A 24,825-nucleotide genomic window follows, 5' to 3' on the forward strand; every position below is an offset into this window, starting at 1 on the left:
GGTTTTATACCGATCGAAGACAATTATTGTCTGAGATCGGTTACCCTTAACGTTCGACATGCTTATAACGTTTTTTGCACGATTGATACCATTATAAATTATAAAATTAAACATTTTATAATTTAGAATTTAAGAATCGAAGAAAAGACTCTATTGGCATATTTCGTTCAAAGACATATGCAGTTAAAAGCTCCTGGAAGCCTCTGGGCAGAATATTCAATGATTAAATCCACCGTTTTTATTTATGATGGCACTGATATTTCCAAGTTTTCAATTTTGATCGCGTATTTGAAGAGAAAAAATGTTGGATACTACTAACGTATGCGATTCTGCAGGAGTTTCTGTTAGAAGTGAAACCACAGCCCAAACAAGTGGGATTTCATTAAATAATTTAACAAATTGTACCATAAGTTTCAATATTAATAAATAATTTGATAGTTTTCTTTATTCTTTCAAAAAATAAATTAAAATTAAGAGATTTTTTAACTCGACGGTAAGTGAATTACTTACCGTCGAGTTGGAGTACTTACCGTCGAGTTGGATTACTTACCGTCGAGTTGCTAGTAAATGTCACCTACTGACGTAAAATCTGTCACGGTAAACAGTCAAAAATGATCAATCGTGCAAAAATTACTATTACGGATGCCATTTACGTAGGTACTAGTTTATATCATTATGGACGATGAAAAATTAATCGAATTGGTCCGCAAACCCGGACCAATTCGATTATTCTATTATAAAAATTATTCTAATAATTATTATAATAATAATATATTTTCAACTATTTTTTACAGAGAAATATGTAATAACGTTTTGCTTTAGTATATTCGGCCCGGTACGCACACTGATAAAACACGGTTGTATGTAAATAAAGCGTTAAAAGTACCCGGAATCGGCACTGACACGGAACGGACACGGCACTGATATGTATAAATCGACCTTTATAGTTTAACACACATGCAGCCCGGAGATTGGGCAAGGGCGGCTGATCGGCCAGCTGCCTCCTCTGCAATTTTAGGATCCGGACTATAAATAATGAAAAAACTAAAATTGCGAATTTTGTGATGAAATTTGGTATGAAAATATCGGTAATTTACCGTGTTTTTGAATTCGCAGTAGGCCGCTTTTAGAATTAAAAAATTCAGTTGAGTATCTTAAAAAATGTGAACCTTCAACCTGTATGGACTGCAAAAAGTTTAAATCTGTATTTATTTTGATATGTATAACTACTTATAGAGATATAATTGTTAACAATAATAAACGACACAAACTTTGGTAATACACTTTTACAATTTGACTAACTATTTTTAAAATGAGATAAATTAGATTTTTTTGGCGGATTTTTTTTGCTAGTGCAAAGGGTGTAAGATAGGCAAAATGCCCTCACTCTTAGAATTCAAATTTTTAAATTTTTTTACGTTCTGTGCAATTAAAAAATGAGATAACGCGGATTTTTAGTTCGCCACCCCCCTTACCCCTCCCCCCACAGCCAAAAACGTAGATTTTTAGATTTAATTTTTTTAGTTGGGTTGCAATTGATTTAAAAATTTCAAAAAATTCACACGTATAGCTGAGGCTTTTACAAAACATGTCCATTTTTTATGGAACCTTAGATCGGGTGTACATAACCTCATTTTTTTTTTTAACATTTTAAAACCTATAACTTTTTTTTGGAGGGGGCTGCAGGTCCAATTTTTTTTGGATTTTGTGTACTTTATCAAAAGCTATCTCTCTGATTTTTTTCAGATTTTTCCGTCAGGTGCGCCATCTTGAAAAATCCAGAAAACTATTTTTTTAGGGGGTTTTTAGGGATTTTCTTCATTTTATATACTGCAACATAGATCAACTCAAGGCTTGGTTAATAGATTATGCATAATTTGAAATAAATGAGTATTTAAGGATTATCAAAAATTGGGGAAAACACCTTTAAACCCCCCAAAAACCATGTTTTTTAAGTTATGTAAGGGTTTTTGCGGGCTTAATGATATTTTTTGAGATCGATACAGCCTGAATATTTTTTCATTTTTTTACGTTATATGTGATTAAAAAATAAGACTAATCGCATTTTTAGCCCACCACCCGCTCCCCCCGCCCCCACAAAAACGTAAATTGTTCTATTTTTTTTTTGTTTAAAGTTGCAATTAATTTAAAATTTTTATGAGGCTTCTACAAAATATATCTATTTTTTATAGACCCGTGTAGATCGAGTGTACAATACATATAACCTCAAAATTCCTTTTTTCTTTTTTTAAAACGTATTTTTGACTTCCAATCGATATTTTTTTAAAACGTCCAATGAATATTGTACATCTCTCTCTCTCTCGCGGACGTCCGCTTCAATACATGCTTAGCGCTCATTTTTAATTATTAAAAATAATAGTAATAAAATAATGACAAAAATTTCTTTAGGCTATTACAGGGAAGACTTTAAACTTTGCGTTGGTCGCTTTATGGCTTTCATAATAATAATTTTTAATCGAGTTATTAAGCCTTGAAAATGGCTAGTTTCGCGTTTTTCAAATTTGAAATTGCATGTAACTCGACAACAGTCAATTTTATAGAAAAATCACAAGATACCTTTTTTGTAAGGTACCGATTTGTTGTAAGGACCTGTTTTTGAGTAAGTTTGTGCAAAAAAATTAATCCGAATAATTTACCTAACGGGACAAGCATACAGCGTGGACTATGTATTTGCATTATGAGCCAAACGTAGATGGTTTGTAAAATACACAAAACACAAAAAAAATTAGCAGCCATCGCCAAAAAAAGTTATACGTAAATATTAAAAAACAAAAAAAAATGAGGTTATAATATGTACACTCGACCTTCGGGTCCATAAAAATAGATGTTCTGTAAACGCCTTTGAAATGTGGACGTATAGAAGAATTATGAGGGTTTCCTGGGTAGATAGAGTTACGAACAATGAAGTACTGAGAAGAATAGGTAAAGAGAAGGAAGTTGAACTGACAATTAAAGAAAGAAAACTACAGTACCTCGGACATGTGATGCGGGGCGAGAAGTATGGCATCCTGCGACTCATAATGCAGGGAAAGATAGATGGCAGAAGAAGCATCGGCAGAAGACGAATTTCATGGCTGAAGAACCTGAGAGAATGGTTTGGATGCAGCTCAAAACAACTATTTAGAGCTACTGCCTCAAAAATTAAAATAGCTATGATGATTGCCAACCTCCGTAGCGGAGATGGCACCTGAAGAAGAAGAAAAGCCTCAGCTGTGCGTGTGAATTTTTTGTAATTTATAATTTAATAATTACTAACTATTCTAAATGGGAAATAAGCCACAATTTAACTAAAAAATGATTTTATTAACGTTTCGACGTCCACCACGGACGTCGTTGTCAAAATACAAATATTAACAAATTAAACAAAAATGTTGCTTGAATCTTCTAATAATTTAATTTAATCTGTCTTATTTATATAGATCGTCCCAAAACATTTTTTCAGTGCTTCACAGATTATCGAATTCTCTCTATCGCATTACGTATGGAAAATAAAATCTTTTTTAGTTAAATTGTGGCTTATTTCCCATTTAGAATAGTTAATTCCAAAAATTCCACAAAGAAATAGCTTCAGAACAACATTTATAATTTAATTGCAAACCAACTTAAAAAAAATAAAATCGAAAAATTGACATTTTTGGCTGTGAGGAGGGGGAATAGGGGAAGTGGGCTAAAATTGCGGTGAGTCCTAATTTTTTAAAATCATATAGAACGTAAAAAAATTAAAAAAAATATTCAGGCTGTATCGATCTCAAAAAATATAATTAGACCCGCAAAAATCCTTACAAAACTTTAAACAAACATGGATTTGGGGGGTGTAAAAGTGTTTCGCCCAATTTTTAAATATCCTAATATACTCAGTTATTTCAAATTATACATAATCTATTAACAAAACCTTGAGTTGATCTATGTTGCAGTCTATAAAATGGAGAAAATCCCCAAAAACCCCCCTAAAAAAACAGTTTTCCGGATTTTTCAAGATGGCGCACCTGACGGAAAAATCTGAAAAAATCAAAAAGATAGCTTTTGATAAAATACACAAAATGCAAAAAAATTGGACCTGCAGCCCCCTCCAAAAAAAAGTTATAGGCTTTAAAAAAGTTAAAAAAAAATTTGAGGTTATGTACACTCGACCTAAGGATCCATAAAAAATGGACATGTTTTGTAAAAGCCTCAGCTACACCTGTGAACTTTTTGAAATTTTTAAATCAATTGCAACCTAACTAAAAAAAATTAAATCTAAAAATTTACGTTTTTGGCTGTGGGGGGAGGGGTAAGGGGGGTGGCGAACTAAAAATCCGCGTTATCTCATTTTTTAATTGCACAGAACGTAAAAAAATTAAAAAAATTGAATTCTGAGAGTGAGGGCATTTTGCCTATCTTAAACGGGGGGTACCCTTTGTCTCTAGATATTTTACAGTTAGGTATAGCCTCCCCTATGGTAAAAATCACGAGCCGCCACTGATTGCAGCCAATGGAGACAGCAAGATAACAACACAGTGGAACTTCGATAAGTCTGATTAATCAGGACCGCGGTTATCAAAAATCCGGGTTAGTCGGAGAATATGATAAACAGTAATAAACACGGTATACTTACAGATAAACTCCATTATAATTGCAAAAACATGAAATACATACGCACAGTACATCTAAATTACGTACAGTTGTATACAGTATTGTTTATTTCTTGATAAAAAACTTGGTCAAATTGAAAAAATGTTTGTTTTGTCTGATGAAATTCGGTCTGGGTTACCCGTACTTCCGAGTTATCGGAGGTGGACTTATCGGGGTTCCACTGTATTTAGAGTTTCACCACGCCCTGACAACGGTTCAAAGAATAACGATGATGAGTATAAAATACACCGCTGGTGCATTTATATCACGTGAAAGGCACGTGAAAGTTTATAATAATTTTTTAGCTCAAAAATTTTTTTAAAACATACATCCCATGTATTATTTATCATTTTTATTATATAACTGGAAGATTTCTAAACCTACAGGTAAATAAAGAAAATCCGGTAGTTAAAATTATGTATTTGCAAATACGGTTCTGCCGTAGAATCAATTAAATCAACCGTTAACTCACACTTTATTATCAAAAGGTCATCGGAGGTCGCATACGCAAGAAACGAGAGTGAAAAGAAATCTTCAGAATGCTATTCAAAATCACATTCGCAGAAGATCCATATGTATAATTGGCTGCAGTTTCACTCACTTTCTTGTTGTTTGTCTCGATTACCGTATGGAATCCAAGACAAGATGTTTATTTTAAGACAAGTAAGGTATTAAGAGTCTCTCAATATGTATTTAGTCACACCAAATAATCAAACACTAATTAGATATATGTATTATGGTATTTTAACGTCCATTCTCGTAGCATCGAATGATAAAGTAGCTTTTCAGAAATCATTATTGACTATTGTAAGTATTTTACAATATTCTAGTAAGTATATTAAAATACAATAATTATGTATATAATAATAGGAATGTAAAAATATCGACCTTTAGTAAATAAAATGGACGTGTAAGAACTCATCACTTTAAAGCCTTCCATAAAATTATTAGATTATTAGACGCTTCAAGATATAATAAACTGGTCACCTGTATCTTTTGGAGATTCGTAAACACATCACCTAGGAAACACATTCTAATTCAAATTTCGACTCAAAACAGGTCGAAATCTATATGGCGACGTTGAAATTCGACTTTGCTATCCTTGTGGATTTCACACTCAACGAAAAAGGTACGTAATATCAATAAAAATGTTAATTCAGACAAAAAACGCAATACTTAAAATTTGTCAAATTCTTGGTTTTATTGGGACAACAAAACGATGTTCATCAATTCATTATTTTCGTTCGTTGAGCCAATGTATTACGTTTATTGAATGGATGAACATTCATTATGTATACCATAATATCACTTTATTGGTATTACGAACTCTGTTCACTGAGTCAACGAACACTGTTTATTGATATTACGAACTCTGTTCACTGAGCCAACGAACACTATTTATTGAAACAACCACGTCGTTGATTGACCGACGAAGACTATTCGTTGTGTCAATAATAGTGTTATTTCTCCAAACTTATTTCGTTTATTTCTACAATTATTTCCGTTTATTGTTACAATTAATTCCGCTCATTCCCACAATAAATGCGGTTTTTCTTACAAGCCATTCTATTCATTCTTACAATCAGTTTCGTTCATTCCTACTATGAACTTATTTTATATTAATAATTACTGAATGCAATAGCCCAATGTATGATATTAATTGATTAATAATAATTTTTTAAATCCCCCTTTTCTGTCCTTAACCTAAAGGACTTTACACTGTGTGATTTTTCATATGATTTCACTTATACAGTGTACTGGAATAAGTGTCACACTCCCCCCATCCCCTTATTAACTTATTTATTTTTAACACATAAGCAAAACGCTCGGACAGGTCGGTTTTTAAAATAATCAAAGTACAATATATTATAACATCAATGATTCAAACTTTACACGATCCCTCTTCAGGTGACAGGCGCGGCGTAACTTTGATTTTTTTAATGGAAAAGTACGTCATGTGACAGCTTATTTAAAAGCGTTTGAAAATTTCGATCGAATTCTTTTTAAACGCATTCATTTTTTTTTTGGAATTCTGAGAAAACTAATAAGTATTTTTGAAAAATTTAAACCCAGAATAAAATATTACATTATTACCGAGGGCAGAAAGTCCCTTAGAATAAACAAAAAGTTTTTGTTGAATGGTATGCCTATTTGAAATTAAAAATCATACTAAATTTTCTCTTTTTCACCCCTGTGACTTATTAAAATAATCATTATAGAGGTTCTCAGAGACTTCAGACCCTCGATAATACTGTAATATTTTATTTTGCATTTAAATTTTCAAAAATAATAATTAGTTTTCTCAGGAGTCGAAAAAAATGAATACATTTAAAAAGAATTCGACCGAAATTTCACGATAATAGACACACACAAACTTCCTTCTAGTACGGACTACACTTGAAAACGAAATGCAATTATTATTCGGCACTTCGGTAACACAGAGAAGCTAGGGGTATCACGATAAGGAAAAGCCGTTAACTTTCAAATGGTCAAGCAAAACATTTATTGTCTCAACAACTACGATTATTGTCACAATGAACGCATTGATTGTGGGTATTAAATGCAGTAGTAGATTGATTAATGCATTCGTTGTCACAACAATCAATTTACATCTATTCAATAATCATAAACAGTGCGTCCATAAAGTAGCGCATAAATTCATTATTTCGTAAACCGGTGACTTTAAGGAAAAATCCCGAAATAGGTCGATTTCTATTTTTAAATTCCGATTTTTTGGCATATATATATATATATATATATATATATATATATATATATATATATATATAAAGAAAGATTAATCTTTGCAGATAAGTTAAACAGTAAAGTTTTGAATATTGGGGAAATCTGCAAACCAAAACTCAATGCGTATCAATTGTACGGCCTAACGTTTTCGTGAATGATTATTCACTTCTTCAGGGCTGAAATAAAGAAAATGTTAATTAGCCATATATATTCCATGCAAAATGTTAGTTTTCATTACCAATACGTAGAATTGTAGAGTTACGTTGTTAAGTAATAAAAAAGACGATATGTATAAAAACATATCTCTTTTTGTTTGAAGTAAAAAGAAAACACAACACTTCAACTTGGAAAACTATGGCTATATGGTTACAATCAATGAATTATTTACTCAAGGAACCAATTACACTAGCATATAACTACATTTTATGTTGGAAGTAACTTTACATGTAGATGAGAACAATGAATGTTTAAATATGTCCTTCTTTTTTTTGAACTTTCCCGTTCGGTGTTAACTATATTGAGCGCATGCTCATGAATAGACATGTAGGTTCATTTGACCTACGCATAGAAGTACCAAACACCCAATCGGTACGGACAAAAGGTATTATTAAACAAAAATATTAAGGTTTATTTATCTAAATATTACAAGAGGATGTACCGCAACATAAGTGTCATGTTACATAATTACATATTCTATTTATTTAAATGTTTTTTTTTTTTTTTTTTTTAAATTTTTTAAAATTATTGTTGATTATTGGCAAACAAAAATTACTTTTTATTCTAAGAACTATTAATATTGACAATTACGTATTATCAGTCAAGTTGGAGTCATGCAAATTCGATCTATGGCTGGTATCTGATCTGAGTAAAAGATGATAAATATCACTCAGATTTTTGAAGTCACCTTTAACATTAATAGAGGAATCATTAAGGAAGATATAGGACATTTCAATAAATTCCCTTTTAAATTTATTGTTCTCTTGATGAAGAACGAGGGTGTTTTCAAAGTCCATGGAATGACCTGTGGTATGGACGTGTTTAGCCAATGCACAACGGTCGGGCTGAAGACGTGAATCACTTTTGTGTAAAGTGATCCTAAATTTAAGAAGTTGAGAAGTTTGACCAATGTACGATTTGTTACAAGAAGAACAGGGAACTTTGTAGACAATATTACTAAGCTTACCTATTTCTGTTTTATCCTTAACTTTTGAAAAAAGGTTGTTAATTGTTAAAGCTGATCTGAAAGCCACATTGATTTTAAAATGATTATCATTGTTGTTATTGTTACTTTCTAAATTATTAAATATCCTAGTCAACCCCGGAGTAATATCTTTGATATAAGGTATTGAAAAATATCTATTTAAAGTTGGAGTATTAGAGACCCTGTCATTGCCTAAGCCATCAAGGTCAACATTGTTAGTCGCGGGGGAAGGTGTTAAGTCTTCATTATGGACTGTGTTAAACAAGATCTTATTTATTAGTGTGGTTGGATAAGAATTTGAGATGAACAATTTAGTTAGTATTTGCAGGTTTTTGTTATGGAAGGAAGGATCTGATAATTTGATGACTCTGCTTTTCATCTGTTTTACTAAATTAACTTTGGTGGAATGTTTGTGATATGAATGGTAGTTTAAATACCTGCCCGAATGAGTAGGTTTCTGATACCAATCAATTTTAATTATATTGTTTGCATCCCTTATCATTCTGATGTCTAGAAAGGGTACTGAAAAGTTAGTATCCTCTTTCTCTATAGTAAATTGGATATTTGGGATGAAACTGTTGAAGGTGTTTAATAATTCATCAGTTTTATCAGATGGCACAGCCAAGATTATGTCATCAACATATTTTTTGATGAAGGGAATGTTGAAGGATAAGACAGGAATGACAGTGTCTAACACATAATCCATAACATAAGCAGCAATAATAGGAGAGATCTTTGCTCCCATAGGAGTACCGAAAGTTTGTTGATAGAATTTGTTGTTAAATGAGAAATAAGTGTTAGTAAACAAAAATTCGACGATGTTGATAAAGTTGTCAAAAGAAATGGAACAACAACCTCCAATACGGTCCCAATTAGCTTCTATGACCATTAAGCTTATTCTTAAGTAAACATTACTAAATAAGGATACGACATCCAGGCTGACGAGAACATAGTTATCTGGTAATTTGTAACCATTAAATTTTTCCACCATTTGAAAAGAATCTTTTACATAATACCTATTTTCATAATCGTTAAAAAGATTCGTGTAAAAGATTCTTTTCAAATGGTGGAAAAATTTAATGGTTACAAATTACCAGATAACTATGTTCTCGTCAGCCTGGATGTCGTATCCTTATTTAGTAATGTTTACTTAAGAATAAGCTTAATGGTCATAGAAGCTAATTGGGACCGTATTGGAGGTTGTTGTTCCATTTCTTTTGACAACTTTATCAACATCGTCGAATTTTTGTTTACTAACACTTATTTCTCATTTAACAACAAATTCTATCAACAAACTTTCGGTACTCCTATGGGAGCAAAGATCTCTCCTATTATTGCTGCTTATGTTATGGATTATGTGTTAGACACTGTCATTCCTGTCTTATCCTTCAACATTCCCTTCATCAAAAAATATGTTGATGACATAATCTTGGCTGTGCCATCTGATAAAACTGATGAATTATTAAACACCTTCAACAGTTTCATCCCAAATATCCAATTTACTATAGAGAAAGAGGATACTAACTTTTCAGTACCCTTTCTAGACATCAGAATGATAAGGGATGCAAACAATATAATTAAAATTGATTGGAATCAGAAACCTACTCATTCGGGCAGGTATTTAAACTACCATTCATATCACAAACATTCCACCAAAGTTAATTTAGTAAAACAGATGAAAAGCAGAGTCATCAAATTATCAGATCCTTCCTTCCATAACAAAAACCTGCAAATACTAACTAAATTGTTCATCTCAAATTCTTATCCAACCACACTAATAAATAAGATCTTGTTTAACACAGTCCATAATGAAGACTTAACACCTTCCCCCGCGACTAACAATGTTGACCTTGATGGCTTAGGCAATGACAGGGTCTCTAATACTCCAACTTTAAATAGATATTTTTCAATACCTTAAGGATCGTTTAAACACAGCGATAAATCAAACAACTTATCAAGGTCAATCGAGTTGTTGCAACTTATCATTGTGTGTAAACGGTGCATCGCACAACTTATCAAAGTTGGAGTTTGGTTGAAGGTGGTATCGCATTGAATCGCAGCGTCTAAACAGAGTTTCAACTTGTCATCACAACTAGTTGCTGTGACTTATCGTTGTGTTTAAACGACGCTTTATATCAAAGATATTACTCCGGGGTTGACTAGGATATTTAATAATTTAGAAAGTAACAATAACAACAATGATAATCATTTTAAAATCAATGTGGCTTTCAGATCAGCTTTAACAATTAACAACCTTTTTTCAAAAGTTAAGGATAAAACAGAAATAGGTAAGCTTAGTAATATTGTCTACAAAGTTCCCTGTTCTTCTTGTAACAAATCGTACATTGGTCAAACTTCTCAACTTCTTAAATTTAGGATCACTTTACACAAAAGTGATTCACGTCTTCAGCCCGACCGTTGTGCATTGGCTAAACACGTCCATACCACAGGTCATTCCATGGACTTTGAAAACACCCTCGTTCTTCATCAAGAGAACAATAAATTTAAAAGGGAATTTATTGAAATGTCCTATATCTTCCTTAATGATTCCTCTATTAATGTTAAAGGTGACTTCAAAAATCTGAGTGATATTTATCATCTTTTACTCAGATCAGATACCAGCCATAGATCGAATTTGCATGACTCCAACTTGACTGATAATACGTAATTGTCAATATTAATAGTTCTTAGAATAAAAAGTAATTTTTGTTTGCCAATAATCAACAATAATTTTAAAAAATTTAAAAAAAAAAAAAAAAACATTTAAATAAATAGAATATGTAATTATGTAACATGACACTTATGTTGCGGTACATCCTCTTGTAATATTTAGATAAATAAACCTTAATATTTTTGTTTAATAATACCTTTTGTCCGTACCGATTGGGTGTTTGGTACTTCTATGCGTAGGTCAAATGAACCTACATGTCTATTCATGAGCATGCGCTCAATATAGTTAACACCGAACGGGAAAGTTCAAAAAAAAGAAGGACATATTTAAACATTCATTGTTCTCATCTACATGTAAAGTTACTTCCAACATAAAATGTAGTTATATGCTAGTGTAATTGGTTCCTTGAGTAAATAATTCATTGATTGTAACCATATAGCCATAGTTTTCCAAGTTGAAGTGTTGTGTTTTCTTTTTACTTCAAACAAAAAGAGATATGTTTTTATACATATCGTCTTTTTTATTACTTAACAACGTAACTCTACAATTCTACGTATTGGTAATGAAAACTAACATTTTGCATGGAATATATATGGCTAATTAACATTTTCTTTATTTCAGCCCTGAAGAAGTGAATAATCATTCACGAAAACGTTAGGCCGTACAATTGATACGCATTGAGTTTTGGTTTGCAGATTTCCCCAATATTCAAAACTTTACTGTATATATATATATATATATATATATATATATATATCATACTAGTGACGTCATCCATCTGGGCGTGATGACGTCATCGATGATTTTTTTAAATGAGAATAGGGGTCATGTGATAGCTCATTTGAAAGGGTATTTAATTCTCTATTCACTAATATAAACATTAACATAATTGTTTATACAAGGTGTTAAAAAAAACATTTTTTTATTAAAATAATTGAGACAAAAAGAAGAATGTATATAATTTATTTAAATTAAAATTCGTTTTAATGTTTTCAGAAAATAGGAAAAAAATGTTTATTTTACAAACAAATATTGTTTTTCGCTTAAATTCAATGTTAAAGCTGCCTCCCACCTACCACTTGGCAGTTTGAACATATCGCTTAAGCGAAAATCAATGTTTATTTGTCAAATAAATTTTTTTTCTGTTTTCTGACAGTAGTTAAATGCATTTTGAATTAAATAAATTACATACATTCTTCTTCTTGTCTCAATTATTTTAATTAAAAAATGTTTTTTTGAACACCCTGTATAAATAATTATGTTAGTGTTTATATTACTGTATAGAGAATTGAATACCCTTTTAAATGAGCTGTCGCATGACCCCTATTCTCATTTAAAAAAATCATTGATTACGTCATCACGCCCAGACGGATGACGTCACTAGTATGATATATATTCCAAAAAATCGTAATTTAAAAATAAAAATCGACCTGTTTCGGAATTTTTTCTTAGAGTTGCCGGTTTGCGAAATAACGAATTTATGCGTTACTTTATGGACGCACTGTATTACTCTATATTAACAACATTTGTACATTGTTTTAATGAAATCTGTACGTTGTCACGATAAACCAAGGTAATTGCTTGTCATCTACGAAATGAAGAACGTGAGTTGCTGCCAGAATTAACAGTATTTATTAAATATACGAAACTAAGTTATTGGCTGAATAAATTGAGTGTTATTGATTAATGTAGGTACTTTAGTTATTCTCACAATTATTATTCAATCATTGTGACAATAACCAAATACATTCGTCAATGTCTAAAAGTTCGTTGAAACAACAATTTAAATTGTTGTGACAACGAAATACTATTCAGTAATCACTGTTAATCAATATTACGAACTAAATATTTTTGAGTTCAGTTGAACTAACTAAAGGACGTCATTAAATTTCGATAGGTCGCAATTAATGTCGACTCCAAAAAAGTGATTGAAATTATAATTTCGAGTCGAAATTATTGTGACACCACGGACATGAATGGGGCGAATGGCCGGAAACGAGGTTATGTTTAGTTTAGGAGATGTGTTTTATTTGTTTCTTGCGAGGAAAACTAAAGCAAAAAGTATTGATATGGCTGGGTTTTATGGAAATTTGCTAGTTTTGGAGGAATTAGATATATATTATGCAATCTTAAGATTCGATTCCAGCAACAAAATAGCTGGTAAATACCTTTTTCCAAAAATGCCATTTTTCGATAATTTGCCCAGACTATCAACAAAATCCATTAAAAGGGAGGGCCAACCCAAATTCTGAGCAGTGTCAAAATGATAAAGTAAATATCACCAGTTGTAACTAATATCGAAATGAATGAGAATCGCTAGGGATAGAGACCGTCATGGCAAAGTCGCTTTTTAATTTCGACCTCGAAATGAATAAGAATCAGGCCCCGGATAGGAAAACTCATCACCAATTTTTCCCCAAGGCGCTGACGCTGGTTTCTAATGCGAAAGATTGCCTGTTACCTGTTACACTTCTTGTTTACGTGGTAATCTACTAAATTCCTAAATTATTTTAAACCAATTACTTCGAAATTTAACTGATATATTAAATTTACAGTTACTAAAGCGTCATGGGGACCTATTGGGTTGTGACGACTAGGTCCTAAAACCAATAAAGATAAGTTTTCCATTCTAGTGGGGATTTTCCATTTTTTAATTTACAAAAATCGTTTTTTCCGATTATAGCACATCTATCCTTAATTAGAAAAATGTCTCAAATAAAAGTTACTTATTTTTACGTAAGAAATTCAAATTTGGAATAAAAAAATCTACGTGGGGGGTCGTGTTTGGAGTCATTCGATAGATTTTTCAGTTTTTGATTTGATGTTCATTTCGCGAAATATTCACTTTTATATCGCGGGGTTCCCATGGAGAACATATATATTATGGCAGAACATATTATACTATGCAACTGCGTAGCACTGTTCTGCAAACGACTAAAATTCCTAGAAGAGGTCACCCTCGCACTCTGACATCGGAGACAAGTCACCCAGGATGCTAATCAACGTCATCAGAAGTATTGTCATCCTAGAGTTTAACTAATAGATTAAGGTATGCACAAAAGATCTCTATAGGTCGAAGTTGCATGGCCTTTAAGACCTCACATAATCGAATCTAATCTAATCAATATGAAGGCCCGGCCCTGTGGATTTGGCCGCCCTGGGCAAGATCGGCAAACTCCGCCCCCCTTGGTATACCCAAAAAATAAAAAATTTCACCATGGTTCTTATTTATCTTATCACTTAATGCATTAACGGTTGTGTCTGTAATATTTAAATCGAAGTCAACTTTATATCGTGTCTCTGGATCTAGGTCCATACTTTCATCTTCAGCCTCATGGCCAAATTGTTTTTTCACTTTCCTCTTTTTGGCTATTACTGTGCTTCCTTTTCGGGTTCTCAATTTCTAACTTTGATGAGCTATTTTGCGTCTGTCAAATATCCCTGGAATTTTAAATCACTTCTGAGAGACTTAAATTGACCGATTATGAGAGACCGATTTTTCTAATAAACTGATAGCTTGATACGCTCCCATATCAATACTCTGCATACGCGACTACGTTGATGTGAAGTAAAATGTCATGCCATATTACCACAGAGCAAAGAAAAGTAAAATCACGGATTTGATTTGCCAAACAGCTTGCCTCATGAATAACCATTTTATCGTTGTTTTTATTCACAGTGATTTCTACAAAAGCATCGTAAATTTCTGCAATTTGGTATCTAATGGGAGTAATTGCATCAATTATTCTACTTTCCCATCTAGTTTCGGACAAAGATTTCAATGTTAAACTAGAAATATGATTTTTCAGCATAGTCCAACGATGAATAGATGCTGAGAAAAAGCTGTAAATTTTTGTCACTAAGGAAAAGAAAGAAACTGCAAACTGTGAGGCTTCAGCATCGTTCAAGACTAAGTTAAGTGAATGGCTAGAACATGGGACAAAAAATGCTCTACATAATGTAAATGTTGTATGACATTTTTCCAATGAGCAGTTTCTGAATTTAGAACTTTTTGTGTTTCTTCATCTATGATTTTGCCCGATTCTAGTCTAATTGCTGGAGCTGGAGACTTGGTGTGGCTGGACAAAGCTTCAGCCATATGTTTCTAATTATTATATCCATCTTCAGTAGGTTAAAGTTAATTTTAACTGAATTTCAGTGAATTTAGTTTAGTTCTGATCCTACTATTCTTATGCGATGAAGAAGAAGGCGGTGTTGTCGATTTTCCGTCGAATGAATCTTACAATTTCTATTGTTTCACTTACTTAATTCTGGTTTTTACAGTTGCATTTTTGCCGCTCTTGTTTATAATATCGATTTTCTATAATATTAAAAACATAAGTTATTATTTCTTCATTTGACTGTCCTCTAAAATTTGCCGCCCATGAATTTTTGCCGCTCGTGAAATTTACCGCCCTGGGGCCGGGCCTGTCAATTTGTTTACAACAATACCACCGAACATTACTCTGGAAAATGTATCATATTTTTTCAAAAGTTGGAATGTGTTTAATTCGTAGAACAATTTTAAGATTTGATTTCAATAAAGATTTCAGTCCTCTACAAATATTTCATGATATTTTATGTAAAATAATCAGGGAAGCAGAAATTTAACAGTTTTCCACTGAGTTTCTTATGGCCCGTTTCACGATTCACTATCCGGTATATTAGTAAATTGACAAATAATACGGTAATTTGGTAAATTAGAAAATTTAAAAAGTCCTCCCATGTACTTGTTTGCCAAAAAGGAAAGGTCATATTTATACAGGGTGTCCAGAAACCCTACCGACAAACGAAGACAGGAGATTTCTCAGATAGTTTTAAGACAATTTTACCCAATTCACCTAGTTTGAAAACGCTTCTTAAGGGAGCTAGAGCTCTTTGAAGATGGCGTCATGAAATTAGTTTTTCTTAAATACCTCCATAACGCTTCTATTTAGAAAAACGAAAGTTGGTATGCATATTTACTTTTCAGAGATGAATCGATTCCATCCATTGCAAATTTCTAGTACCGGTCATAGGCGTACGTTTTGGGAAGAGCAACGGGTATTTTATCGCATAACTTTTTTGTCCTTAACTTTTACGCATTTTTGACACCGGATTATTAAATTGAGAGATATTATAGTATCAAAAGGTACTCTTGATTTAAGTCGGTAGGACACACCGTTTTCTAGAAAAATCGATTTGAAAGTTTCTCGTTTTTGGAATTTGAAAAAAAATTGAAAGAACTTTTCAACAAAAAACGAAGTATTTTACCAACATAAAGTAAGAGTAACTTTTAATACTCGAATACCTCATAATTTAATAATCTAGTGTCAAAAATGCTCAAAAATTCAAGACAAAAAGTTTTGCTATAAAATAACTGTTGACCTACCCAAAACGGACGCCTATGACCAGTACTAGAAATTCGCAATTAATGAAGTCGATTTATCTCTGGAATATAAATAAATGTACCAGATTTCGTCTTTCTACACAGTTTTTTTTTGAAATTTTTTTTTTATTCAAAAAGCGAAAAGTTTTCAAATCGATTTTTCTATAAAACGGTGTGCCCTACCGATTTAAAACAAGAGTACCTTTTAGTACTAAAATACTTCCCAATTTAATAATCTAGTATCAGAAATGCATAAAAGTTAAAGATAAAAAAGTTATGCGATAAAATAACCGTTGCCCTACCTAAAACGGACGCCTATGATCGGTAATAGAAATTTGCAATCGATGGATTAGATTTATGTCTTGAAGATAAATACGCGTACCAATTTTTGTTTTTCTAAATAGAAGCGTTCTGGAGGTATTTAAGAAAAACTAATTACAAGACGCCATCTTCAAAGAGCTCTAGCTCCCTTAGGAAGCATTTTCGGACTAAGTGAATTGGGTTAAATTATCTTAAAATTATCTGAAGAATCTCCTGTCCTCGTTTGTCGGTAGAGTTTCTGGACACCCTGTATAATGCTTGCAAGTCGACCTCAAGGACGTTTCACCTGAAGTTAGACCTTGGAGATATTCTCTATAAGGATGCTTCGAAAAAAATTTCTTTTACGCACACGCTAAATGAATTTCACTCGCATCTTCAGGCGCACACCTACATGGGCGGGTCAACATAAATATTATTTAATCTCTTGTTTTGTTGCATTTGGTAATGTGAGATAAATCACTAAAAGTTATTATATTGATTATCGTGACTAGAGTCTTTACAAGTCCTTTAAGGAAATAATAATGCAATACAAACAAAGCACATTTGAGTTAGATTGAAAGATAATGTTGCGTATTTTATTATCATTTTACAGAAACTTTGTTTATTAACTTGCCATTTGTATTATACAGGGTATTTCACGACGAGCTTACACTATCTGCACTAGCTACCTACACGATTATTATGTTTGGTAAAATATTTTGACAGACATGCCTGAACAGCATCTTTTATTTAAAATGGTACATCCTTTATATTATTGCATTTTTAGATTGTTTGTACTAGACAAGATTTTATAAGGTATAATATACCAAAACTTCATATTTTTGGTATTCTTCATCTTTTTTCAAAGATTTTGACAAATAGAGACAAACGTTTTAAAGTTAGCAGCTCATCCATTTATAAACATCATGTCTTAAAAACTTTTGAAAATAAAGAGTAGATAACGTTTTTTTTCACAATTTACATAGACATCGAATTTCTAAATATATGCAGGATGTTCACAATTGAACAAATCACAGTAAGTCAAAAATTTTAAATAAAACATCCTATATAGGGTGAGGCAGATAACTGGCCTATTAGAAATATCTCGAGAACTAAAGGCAACAGAATCATGAAAATTGGAATATAGGGGTTTTGAGGGATGACTTACTAAATGAAAATATTTTCATCTCTTTGCAACTTCCGCTTATACCGGAAGTTGCTTATAACTTGGTTTTTTTAAATGGGACACCCTGTATATTTTTACATTTTTAAATTCTCCTTAATATTTTCTTTCTTAAAATATAAGATATTGTAATATTATACAGGGTATTTTAAAAGATATTTACGTTTTTTTATTAATTTCGTAGCAATATTCACACCCTGTAGAATTGTAACAGTTTGACATTAAAAACTCTGCTTACGTTCAAGTGATTTTTAATATAGTCTATTATTGTTAAGAATCTTTAGTATAGCTAATTTTGAAATTTTAGTATACAGGGTTGGTCGAAACTCGGAATGAATATTTTCTGAGTTTTCTTAAATAGAACACCCTGTATTTTAGTATTGCAATGAAATGATATTTCATAGCAGTTTTTTATTTTATAAGTATTCCCTATACCTAACTGCTTTAATTTGTGAGTTATTGGTGATTAAAGCTAAACATTAATTTCAACCAAAAATACGTAAAATTTTATTAGGTTGGCCGTGAAAATATTCAATCACAAATAATTTTTCAGAAATAAATACGTATTAATCCAGACTGATCCTTAAAATTACCAATAATGGTTTAGCTATAAAAATACCTACGTAGTTAAGATTGTTGGTGCGACTAACAATTAAGCACAAATTAAAGCAGTTAGGTATAGGGAATGCTTAAGAAATAAAAAAGTGCCATAAAATATCACTTCATTACAATACTAATATACAGGGTGTTTCATTTAAGAAAACTCAGAAAATACTCATTCCGAGTTTCGACCAACCCTGTATACTAAAATTAATAATTTAGCTATATTAATGATTCATAACAATAGTAGACTATATTAAAAATCATTTGAACGTAAGTAAAGTTTTAGTTGTCAAACTACTACAATTCTACAGGGTGTGAATAGTGCTACGAAATTAATAAAAAAACGTAATTATCTTTTCAAATACCCTGTATAACATTACAAATCCTCATATTTTAAGAAAGAAGACATCGAAGAGAATCCAAAAATGTAAAAATATACAGGGTGTCCCATTTAAAAAAACGAAGTTATAAGCAACTTCCGGTATAACCGGAAGTTGCAAACAGATGAAAATATTTTAATTTAATAGATCATCCATCAAAAGCCCTTTATTCCAATTTTCATGATTCTGTTGCCTTTAGTTCTCGAGATATTTCTAATAGGCCAGTTATCTGCCTCACCCTGTATATATTTTACAATTTTAATGAACAAGAAGTCAATTGTTTTTCAAATAGTATTAAGTGTCCCTATTACGCCAGTCAGTGGGAGCAAGAATAGGATATTACCTCCGAATTCTATCCTACTGCATGAATTTTAATGAAATTTTGGGCCTAGCCTCTACTTATCTCCTAATTCAAAGTCTACCCTATGGCGATGGGTGCTTTTATCTTGGGGGTGTTTCCCACCCCTTCTAAGGAATAGAACATTTTTGGTTCAAATAACTACGGAATTCTCTGGAGAACCTAATTCTAAGCAAAAACTGTTTTACAATTTTTTTGAAAACTCAATACTTTTTGAGTTATTCGTGGTTGAAAATTGGCCATTTCCAAAGAAACATAACACCTTTTCGAACGGTTTTTGACGAATACTTTAAACACTATGCATCTAACTAAGAAATTATAGAGCACATTTTTAAATTTTCTTAAAAATCTTCCTTTTTCTCCATGTGGCTTGAAAATGATAAGAGATACAGTAACGAAAAATGAAAACGAAATTTTTATCTAAAAAACTCTACATTTTTGTGGGATTTCTTTTTTTCGTATCTCTTATCATTTTCGAGTTACATGGAGAAAAAGGAAAAATTTTAAGAAAATTTAAAAATGCGCTCTATAATTTGATCTTATTTTTTTCAAAAACCATTCATTTTAAACCAGTCCAACTTTTTGAACATAAAAATAACATTATAGTAAAAAGTATTTTAGAAGGAAAACGGTGTATTTAAATTCTGATGGATGAGGGCTTAAATATACTTCTCATTTCTTTTTGAAAATACATTAGTCATAAATTTTGTTGCAGCATTATCTCGCTTAGTTTGAATGTAATCGACATTTAATATTGCTAATTTTAAAGGTCTACCACCTACCACAAGGCTAAAATCCACCGTTTCTCTGTTATTTCAAGTTGAATACACCGATTTGAGCATGCACCAAAAAATCAAACTCTTCTCACCTATCATGTCCCCTTTTATATTATAAGTAAAAGGTTTATAAAGGAACGAATCTCTTTGTTTTTTTATAAGCTACAAAATAATTGTATGTAGTTTTTTTTGATAGATGCATAGTTTTTAAGGCATTCGCAAAAATCGTTCCGAAAAGGTGCCATTTTTCAATGAAAATGGTCCTATTTCAACTACGAATAACTCAAAAAGTATTGAGTATTCGAAAAATAATTATAGAACAGTTTTTGCTTAGAATTAGGTTCTCTAGCCTCTTCCGTGGCTATTTTAACCAAAAAAATTTTCACCATCGAGAAGGGGTGGGAACCACCCCCCAAGATAATAGCTCACATTGGCAAAGGGTAGACTGTTTCTTAAGCTATTCTCTACTTACTGTGAAAATATCAAGTAAATCGATGTAGTAGGAAGGAATTCGGAGCCAAATACTCTCATTGACTGCCCTATATTTATGTAAAGTTAATACTTTTGGAGAAAGAGTGTGTGTGCACTTTGTACGCACATAAGAAATTATACTTCTATTATATAAGTTCAACGAAATAATAGTATATTGTACAACAAGTGAGAAAAAAGACATATTTCTCACGAGCGCAGAAGTTTGTTGGCACGAGCCGAAGCACGAAGAGAGGGCCGCAAATCAAGCGAGGGAGAAATATGTGATTTTCTCATGTGGTGTACACTGTACTTTTTCTATTGATGCGGTTTTGTGAAGAGTTCAAACTTCGAAAATAAATAATTTAGTTACTTTTAGGTATATTATATGCATAAATTGAAATAAAATATACAGTGCTAGTCAAAAGTCCGTACCCCTCGTATCTTTTGAACGGTTATACCTATAATAGTGAAATTTGGAGGGAGGAAATAAACGGACTTAAGCTTCTTAACTAGTCATGACAGGTGACGTAATAGTGACAGATGACGTTACAGAGCCACTGTGACCGATAATTTTAAAAGGGGTCTTATGGAAAGTGATACCTCCTTTGAAAGGTATTGAAAATACCTATTCAGTCATCATACTAATTTTATTTGAGTTTAAGCTAATTTTGATGAATAAATGAAATAAATATAAAATTGTAGTTTCGCATTTAATTAATAAAAATTCAAAATTCCCTAGGATTACTTGTCAAACAGGTTGACATTGACGTAAAAACTACTAGAGCATTAAAAAACGTCAACTTTTTTGACAAAAAATCCACAGGCGGGCACTTGAATTTTTATTAATTAAATTAGAAACTACAATATTATATTTATTTAATTTATTCACCAAAATCGAAATCAACTTAAACCCAAAAAATTAGTATGACTGAATAGGTATTTGAAATACCTTTCAAGCGAGGTATCACTTGCCATAAAATCCTATTTAAAATTATCGGTCACAGTGGCTCTGTAACGTCATCTGTCACTATTACGTCACCTGTCATAACTAGTTAAGAAGCTTACGTCCGTTTATTTCCTCTCTTTAAATTTCACTATTATAGATATAACCGTTCAAAAGATACGAGGGGGGTACGGATTTTTGACTAGCACTGTATATACATGTAGGTATTTAATATTTTTAAAATTTATATACGCTATTTATTTGAAATTCTAATTAAAAGTTATTTTTGAGCAGTTTTGAAAGGTAATTCCTGGTAAGTTTTGCTTCAACACATTTTATTTGACAACATTAATTGTGTTTGTATTGTGCATGTTACCATGGAAACGGCGATCATATGTATGTAAACCGTAGGAAAACCCGTGAGAAAAAATATTTCTCACTGCAATGTCCGACTTTTCTCACTGCGTGAGGAATTGTTCGTTTTGAATGTATGTAAGTAGTGAGAGAAGTTGCACATTGTATAGCATCTATAGAAAAATAATATTTTAAACAGTTTATTGGTATTTTATTTAAATATTAAACTAATTTTAATACTTGGCAGTTTCCAAAAATTTTTCTTAAAATAATAGATACTAAAAGTTAAAAAAGTAAGGCAAGGCAACAACTTGTTATGTTCTCAAGCAGTCACCAAACCAAGGCCTAACCGCGCTCGACTTTGCTTGACTAGGGATATCGGACGACAACCGGTGTAAGTCGGTGTGCTATGGCCGTAAAATTGAATTCAAAATAAATTATTTTGACAGATTGTACACAAAATATTAAGATTTTTTTTTAAATTTTCTTTTCATTATTGTCACGAAGGCAAATCCAAAAACACAAAAATTTTAATAGATATATTTACTTAAAACAACAATATATTTTTTCACACTTTATTTGCATTGATACATACGAAACTTGATCGATTTAGTAACTAACTTCAACCTGTCCGTGCTCGCGTACTTTATCCTGTCGTTTTTATAAAAATTTACTCTCAACATTTTTCCCAACCGCGCGTAAAGAATTATAACTTCAGTCTTCTTCCTACGGTGGCTTATCCTTAAGGAAGTTTACCCATTTAATCTTATTTGCAGCCGCCCTGAATAATTCTATGGAGGTCATATTCGTCCATTGTCGTAAGTTCTTAAGCCAAGAGTTGCGTCATCTTCATGGCCCTCTTTTGCTATTGATTTTGCCTTCGATCATAAGTTGTAGCAGTTCATTCTTTTGATTTCTTACGATGTGACTAAAATATTGTGTTCTCCTTTCTTTTATTATAAGCATAAACTCTCTTTTCTTGTTCATCCTCAGCAAGATTTCCTTATTTGTCGTATGGCTCATGTAGGATATTCTGAGCATTTTACGGTAACACCAGAGTTCGAGTGCTTGAAATCTTTTTGTGTTGCTTCTGTCATATAGTGTTCTGTCATATAGTGTCATATATAGTTTCATATACTACAATACGTGCTTTATTTGCTACAAGATATCCAGATCGACCATCGCCTATCCGTTATATCGTGAGGGAGGAAGATAATACTTAAAAATGTAACAAATTTTGGTTATTTTTAAGAAGCAGTTAAAAAAGTGAATCACACATATTTTTTGTTTAATTCCACATATATTCATTATAACAACTTATTAACAAGTATTCAAAAGATTGTCCTTTAACTTCTAAGCATTAAGAAAGCCTTTTTATTCACAATATTTCTTTGTTGTAAGGAGATGGGAATATATTTTATTTTTATGTAGCCCATATACAGAAAATCTAGAGCTATTGTGTCTGGTGGTCAATTAGGCCATTAGGCCACCGGAGAGGACCATTGTTGGGGATGCACTTAACTTCAACTGTTTCGTCTAAAAATTGGTTTACCATTTTGAGACAACGAGGAGGAGCTCGATCGTTAAGATAAAGTTTTCTAAATGCTTGCAGTGGTAACCGATCTAAGTAATTGGTTTTTAATTCTTTTAATAAATTGTGACACTTTTCGCCTAAAAAAATAGCTTTTATAAAATAAAAAATTATAAATTTATTTAGCAGCAATTTGTAACCGTTTAAATTACCATCGAAAGTGGATGAAGAGCTACAACCTGATAGTCTCTCATCCCACAAAAGATATTAAATTCCTGTTGCTCCTGAAAACTATCTAGTCTTCTTATTAATTTATTTCGCTCCAGTCATGTGAATTGTTTCTATTACATATTCTGTTTTTTGTAAATTTTGATTCGTCACACCATATAATATTCTTCAAAAATACATTACCATCTCTTGACATTTTATATATAACAGCACTACAGTCCTTAAAGGCTTCGATACTAGTCCTTCCACTACAGGCTTCGATAGTCTTGACTAATTTCTTCCACTTTTACGGTCCTGTACTTGTCCTCTCCAATCTCTTGTACCCATTTCTTCTATGTCAGTCCGGACGGCTTCAAACCACTTCCTTCGTGGTCTCCCTCTTCTTTTCTTCCCTTGTTCACTGTTATTATCACCATTTCTGTCGGTGCTTGTGTTTGGTGTGGTTCCGCTTCTTGTATTTTGTTGTTGTTCTATTTCTTGCCCTCGCTGTTGCATTTCTGTTTCTGTTTGGCCTTTATCGTTTAATAATTCTCCAAAGTATTCTGCCCATCTATTCAATTTTTCTGTCTTGTCTCCCCAGAAACATACCATCTTTATTTCTGCAAAACATTGTGCATTTATTTTGAGTCCCTCGTGTTTTTTTACTCCTTGATAAAAATTTTTAACATCTTTTTGGACATAGTTTTCTTCTAATATTTCTAGTTGCTTTTCCAGTGATTTTCTCTTATTTTGCCTGCATAATCGTTTAGCGTCTCTTCTTTTGTCTTTATAATACTCTTTATATTTTTTTCTGTATTGTTTCTAATATTTTCCATCTTTGCATTGTTTCTCTGCTCTAGAATTCTTTTGCAGTCCTCATCAAACCATTGTTCTCTTTTTTTTTTCTGCTTTCCCAATGCTAAGATCTGCCGCTTCTATCATAGTTGCTTGTATTAGTTCCAATTTCTCTTCTATGTTCCCCGTCGTGATTTTTTCCAATCTATTGATTATCTCTTCCTCTGTTCTTTTTGCTACTTCTTTATCTTGGAGCCGCTCTAATTGGTATTTTTCCGTTGTGTTCCTTTTCTTGGTTCCTTTTGAC

General features: G+C 32.0%; 1 protein-coding gene across 3 annotated transcripts in view; it reads left to right on the plus strand.

Annotated features, from left to right (window-relative positions):
* Nucleotides 1-24,825, plus strand: part of LOC114334518 (myb-like protein H) — a 202,837-nt gene that overhangs the window by 104,096 nt on the left and 73,916 nt on the right. For 2 of the 3 annotated variants that reach the window (XR_007699185.1, XM_028284582.2), the window contains exon 1: nt 5,187-5,295. The exons of the other annotated variant lie outside the window; for it this stretch is intronic. Coding sequence is in view for 1 of the 2 variants with exons in the window: in XM_028284582.2 (XP_028140383.1) it covers nt 5,206-5,295 (90 nt within the window). In the remaining variant the exon portion in view is untranslated. Of the gene's footprint in view, nt 1-5,186; nt 5,296-24,825 lie in introns of those variants that run through there. 3 annotated transcript variants of the gene reach the window in all.

This window comes from Diabrotica virgifera, chromosome 7 (genome assembly GCF_917563875.1).
Source record: "Diabrotica virgifera virgifera chromosome 7, PGI_DIABVI_V3a".
NCBI lineage: Eukaryota > Metazoa > Arthropoda > Insecta > Coleoptera > Chrysomelidae > Diabrotica > Diabrotica virgifera.